Below are 6373 nucleotides of genomic sequence, written 5' to 3' on the forward strand. Positions count from 1 at the left end.
TGTGAAAGATTTCTCACGGACGATAAAAATGCGGGACCTTTCAGTAAAATCCCTTTTAAAGATTATAGTTATTTTCTTAACATAACTCATGAATAAGTTGATGTCCATATGCGGATGCAAATCTTTATTTTTTAAATTCAATCCCACAGAAGACAATTTTTACTCGCCTTCTGTCCCCTCTGTCCAGCTTCCGGGTTCACCATTCGCAGGACACGCAAGAGTTATTACGGATATCGCACGGGCCACTACGTGCATACAATGTTGCAATGCTCAACCACAAGTGTACAAGTCACTCTTGGAGATATTCAAGCTTGCTTGAATTTTCTCCCGAGTCACCAATTTACGCGATTACCTGCCGTTAGCGCCACGGTGGTCCACGAATGCCGTACTGTTATCGCACGAGGTTCCCACGATGCTAAACTCTGGTTAACTCTTGCGTCAAGTCGCCCCGTGAGAAAGGCCAGTAAGACAGTTGTGCAGAACAGGTAGAGAAAAATAGGCCAAATAAAATTCAGATCAGTTTAGTCGCCATTTTATTCAACAGTGAGGCAAGATTGAAGGATTGTAAGGTACAGTCTGGAAACAGGCCCTTCAGCCTACTGAGTCCATGCTGACCATCGATCACCCGTTCATATTAGTTCTATGTTATACCACTCTCTCAGCCTCTCTCTACACCCTGGGGGCAATTAACCTGCCAACCTCCACATCTTTGGGATGTAGGAGGGAGCCGGAGCACCTGGAGGAACATGCAAACTCCACACAGACAGGGCCTGAGGTCAGGATCGAACCTGGGTCTCTGGCGCTGTGAGGCAGCAGCCTTCTCTATTGCAGCTGATTCTATTGTGCCACCCTATATGACCGAGTCCTGCTTTTGCTTCTTATGTCTTAATATTCTGAATATTTTGCAGGTTCCCCAGTTTTAAACAAATATTCTTGGAGATAGTTGTATATTTAACGAAAGCCAATATTCAGATATCGACTGGTGATTGGTGACCTGTTGTCTCTCACAGTGCCAGAGGTCTGGATTTGATCCTGACCTCATTTGCTGTCTGTGTGGAGTTTGCACGTTCTCCCTGTGACCACGTGGGTTTCCTCCCGGTGCTCCGGTTTCCTTCCACATCCCCAAGAAATGTGGGTTTGTAGGTTCATTAGCCTCTGTAAATGACCCCTAGTGTGTAGGGAGTGGATGAGTGTGAGATTACATACCACTAGTGTGATTGATGGTGGGCATGGACTTGATGGGCCGAAGGGCCTGTTTCCATGCCGTATCTCTAAAACTAAACGTCAAATTGCAAGATTGAATTTGGACGAACAGGAAGACCATCCTAAATTTGAAACTCCACATCTTTTTCTTAATTGCAGAGTCTTCAAGACCTGAACATGAAGATGGTGTCAAACTAATGGTAGATTCAATTAACAGTTCTGAAGCGATTCACTGTACGCAGAATGCATCAGCAAGATATTACTTGACCAGTCCCATTACCACGGTGGTGATCCCGGTCATTTCAAGCATCATCCTGATCATTGGCCTCCCGGCGAATGTGCTGGGCCTTTGGGTTCTGGCCACCAAGGTCCAGAGGATGCCCTCCACCATCTTCCTGATGAACCTGGCAACGGCCGACCTCCTCCTGATCCTGGTGCTGCCCTTTAAAATCCACTATCACTTCCAGGGCAACAACTGGGTCTTCGGCGAAGCTCTGTGTCGGACGATGACCGCCTTCTTCTACGGCAACATGTACTGCTCCATCCTCCTCCTCTCTTTCATCAGCATCGACCGCTACTTTGCCCTGGTCCATCCACTTCACGCCAAACGCTTCCGCGCCAACGGCATAGCGGTGGGAGCCTGCTCCATGCTTTGGGTTCTTGTCTGCCTCTCTGTGATACCCTTTCTCCTCCAGAGGCAGGCATATCCAATCCGGGACCTAAATATCACGACCTGCCACGATGTCTTGCCAGCCAGCGTGGACTCTGGCTATTTCTTCTACTACTTTGTGTGTCTTATTGTCGTGGAATTCCTTGTTCCTTGCCTAGTCACTGTATTTTGTTACGTGTCCATAATCAAAACCCTGATGGTGAATGATCGCAAGTACGTGAAAGCTGTGAGCGCCATCGTTTTAGCGTTGATAGTGTATGTGGTGTGTTTCACTCCCAGTAAGATAATCCTGCTCATTCACCACTCCCGGTACCACCTTATACATTGCAGCGGCCTCTATTTATATTACATGATCTTCCTGGAGCTCAGCACCCTCAATAACTGCATCGACCCCTTTATCTTTTATTACTTCTCCCAGGAGTTTTGGAGCAAACTGGGGCGTTCCCTTGTCTTTTGCAAAGAAAACCCAAAAGATAAAGGGTCGAGAAAATCTGCTCGGAAACGTTCTTGGCCCAATATGCCGTCAGCCCGCAGAGAGAACACACTAGTATAAGAAGCACCAGTGTCTGAAGAAGGGTCTCGACCCGAAACATCACCCAGTCCTTCTCTCCAGAGATGCTGCCTGTCCCGCTGAGTGACTTCAGCATTTTGTGTCTACACCATTGCAAGGCATGGAGCAAAGCCAGCTGAATGTACACGGGGAAGTGGACAACTAACGTCAAGTTTTGCAACATTAAAGTCAATGCTGGTTATAAATCTTGCCTGTTTTTCCCCTTTTGTTGGAAATGAGGAACAAGCTCAGCGACAATAGGTTTGTGAACTTTAGTTGCACCTGCCTTTTTATCTGCACACATCTCGTTTTTAATAATGCCTGTATACTAACCACCTTGTTCAAGGAAGTCAACTCAAGAGTCATGTCATGAGTGTTTTATTTCCGTATGTCCCAAACGGAACAATAAAATGCTCACTGGCAGCAGCACGACAGAATATGTAAGCGTAGTAGAACTCTGTAAAGAAAATATTAAGTGAAAAAAAAGAGTTGAGTATTCTCGCACACCATCTCACACACACCATCTCACACACACCATCTCGCACCCACGCCGCAAAAGGACAACACCAAGTCTATATAGTTTGGAGCTTATTTGGAGATTGTAGTGTTGGCTTCAAGGAAGATGCTGTTCCTGAACCTGGACGTCACAGCTTTTGGATTCCTGTATCTTCTTCCTGAGGGCAGGAATGAAATGAGTGTGTGTCCAGGGTGGTGTGGAGTTGCCTTGAGATGCAAGTCATTAGAGTCTTAAATTTTGCTGACCTTTAGTGCCAATAATTTCTCCAATAATCAGTTTTTAAAGCTGTTGCTAATTTATTTTTATTTTTTATTTTTTTTTTGTCCTACTCATAAAATTACTGAGGAGTTTCTCTGTCTTCTGCGAAACCAACACAGGTAACTTGTAGGTACACAAAATTGCTGGAGAAACTCAGCGGGTGCAGCAGCATCTATGGAGCGAAGAAAATAGGCGACGTTTCGGGCCGAAACCCTTCTTCAGACAACTTGTAATTGCTCTGCCATTTCCGTATTTCCACTATGACACCTCCAGTCTCAGTCTGCAAGCAATTCGCGCTAATGTTTGCCAATATTTTTCCTTGGACTGTAGAATTTAGAGATAGAGCATGGAAGCTGGCTCTTCGGCCCATCGAGTCCGCGCTGACCAGTGATCGCCTCGTACACAAGCACTACACTGCACACCGGGGACAATTTTTTACAATTTACCGAAGCCAATTAGCCTATAAACCTGTGCGTGTTTGTAGTGTGGGAGGAAACCGGAGGACACAAAAAAAACTCACGGGGTGAACGTTCAAATTCTTTGGTCAGGATCAAACCCTTGACCCTGAAGCTGTAAGGCAGCAACTCTGTGCTATCTCTACCACTGCACCACTGTGCTGTCCAAAATGTTTGTTATCATTTGTCTCATGTGGTTCACTAATTATCTACAGGTGGTTTTGGCTGGTTAAAATATCCAAAACAGTTTGCTCTGCTTTCCTGTTCCTTATTTCTCATGCCTGGTCTCAATGTAAGGAGCATTCGTAATAAGGTGGATGAGCAAGCCTAAGGCAATTTTAATTATAATTTCTTAATGTAAAAAACAAACAACAATCTGTTGGGATTACAATTACAGTTAATTATAATTTCTTACGAAAATAAAAAAACAAACAACATCTGTAAACATGTGGTAATTGAGCAACATTTGGACACCATCTTCCCAACTATCATTTATCAAATTTTGGCTGGTTAAAATATCCAAAAGGAACCAGGAAGAAATTGCAGAGTAATGCAATCTCTGCTTGGGCAAGAGTGACCATGGTTGAGTTCCATTATCAATGAAACGATGGTTCTGAACTTAAAGAAAGGTAACTTTGAGGGTATGAGACGCCTCAATTAATTCTACATTTAAAGACTCTACAAAAATTGTTCATCCCAGACCAAATTAGCCAGAAAAAGCAGCATACCGGTGGACTGGGAGAAATTCAAAGACCTTTAATTAGAAAGGAAAAATGTTATGAAAGACCTAAAAACTGACTGGGCTTATCCTACAGAAACAGGTGAGTTGATCATGGGGAACAGATTGGCGGATTAACCCCGTCTTCACTCTTAATTGCGTTAGTACTTTAAAATCTTGAAACCCCGGGAATGGGTAAACTAGACCCGATATCCCCAGGCTGGCTGACCTTAAGGAAGTAGCCCAGAAATAGTGTGAAGGTCTAAGCTGAATGTGGTGTATATTTTTCTAATAATGAAACAAAGTGCAACTGAGTGGGTCAGGCAGCATCTGACGTTTCGGATGCTGATGCTTCATCACAATGCTTAATGCACAATGCTCTCTCCGATGGGATTTTTTGTGAGGCCCTCTCTGGCTTCTCCCACTCTGTGATTCCTGTTGCTCTCCCACATTGTTTGGCAGAGCAGTATGTGGATAAATGACCCGGACTCGCTATTATCTAAATGGTGGCCGACAAAGCAGCGAGACGGGTGTCATGGTACACCAGTCATTGAAGGTAGGCTTCAGTGCAGCAAGTAAAGGGTCCCTTTGACTTCTACTGCAGTTGTAAACGCCCACCCAGTATTGCCTTTTTGGTCTCCAAATCTGAGGAAGGACATTATTGCCAGATGGAGTGCAGAGACGACAGACTGATTCTGATGTCATTCCAGAAGAAAGACACTTTTTACTCTCTAGAATTTAGAAGATTCCAGTTACAAAATTCTTAAGGGGTTGGACAGGCTAGATGCAGGAAGATTTTAGGGAAGTCCAGGACAAGGGGTCACAGCTTAAGGATAAAGGGGAAAACCCGAGATTTTTTTCATGCAGAGAGTGGTGAATCTCTGGAACTCTCTGCCACAGAGGGTAGTTGAGGCCAGTGTGTTTCTCTAAGGGGATCAGGGGGTAGGAGAGAAGGCAGATATTTTGGATGATCAGTAGTACAGGAAGGAAATTTCTGTTTCAGATGAAATGTTTCCCACCTCCTGGCTTAAACTCTTGAAGATTAGCGTTGTACACAAATAGGCTACAATCCCGCTGTGAGTGAAGGTCTAAGCAGGGTGTAGTAGAGCCCATTCGGCCCTTCGGCCAGCATGCTTCATCACAATGCTTAATGCACAATGCTCTCTCCGATCATCTCAATGTGATCATGGAAACACTGATCATCATCCCCAATCAGTACCCCGTTTCTGCCTTCTCCCCATATCCCCTGACTCTGCTATTTTTAAGAGCCCTATCTAGCTCTCTATTGAAAGCATCCAGAGAACCCGCCTCCACCGCCCTCTGTGGCAGAGAATTCCACAGACTCACAACTCTCCGTGAGAAAAAGTGTTTCCTCGTCTCCGTTCTAAATGGCTTACTCCTTATTCTTAAACTGTGGCCCCTGGTTCAGGACTCCCCCAACAGTCGGCAACATGTTTCCTGCCTCTCGAACCCTTGGGTCTCGACCCGAAACGTCACCCGTTCCTTCTCTCCAGAGATGCTGCCTGTCCCACAGAGTTACTCCAGCTTTTTGCAGATATTTAATAATGTTTAGTGCAAGAAAAGGTCCAGCAAAGTCCAATTAAAATGCAGTCCAAGGCTGCTCTCTAGTTGGTGATAGGGTGGTTCAGTTGCCTGATAACAGCTAGCAAGGAACTGTCCCTGAATGTGGAGGTGTGTGTTTTCACACTTCTGTTTCTCTTTGGAAGGGGGAGAGGAGGGAGTGAGCGGGATGTCCTTGATTATGCTGGTGCCCTTGCCGAGGCAGAATGAGGTGTAGACGGAGTCAATGGAAGGGGCGTAGGTTTGTGTGATGGTCTGGGCTGCGTCCACAACTTTCTGTAATTTCTTGCTGTTTCGGATATTTTATACCAGCCAAACGTCAATGAAAGTTGGGAAGATGGCTACCAACTGTTGCTCGATTACCACAACTTTACAGATGCTGGCTTTATTTTTTTTGTTTTCATGAGAATTCATAATTAAT

The 6373-nt window shown here is 45.0% G+C and overlaps 1 protein-coding gene across 1 annotated transcript; it reads left to right on the plus strand.

The window, feature by feature from the left end:
- The first annotated feature begins 370 nt into the window (after positions 1 to 370).
- On the plus strand, positions 371 to 3822 carry LOC129711080 (proteinase-activated receptor 3-like). The gene has a single exon (XM_055658462.1). The coding sequence runs from the start codon at positions 1401 to 1403 to the stop codon at positions 2424 to 2426; it is 1026 nt and encodes a 341-aa protein (XP_055514437.1). The 5' UTR covers positions 371 to 1400; the 3' UTR covers positions 2427 to 3822.
- Positions 3823 to 6373: the final 2551 nt, after the last annotated feature.

The sequence above is a fragment of the Leucoraja erinacea genome, chromosome 29, assembly GCF_028641065.1.
Source record: "Leucoraja erinacea ecotype New England chromosome 29, Leri_hhj_1, whole genome shotgun sequence".
In the NCBI taxonomy this organism is placed as follows: Eukaryota; Metazoa; Chordata; class Chondrichthyes; order Rajiformes; family Rajidae; genus Leucoraja; species Leucoraja erinaceus.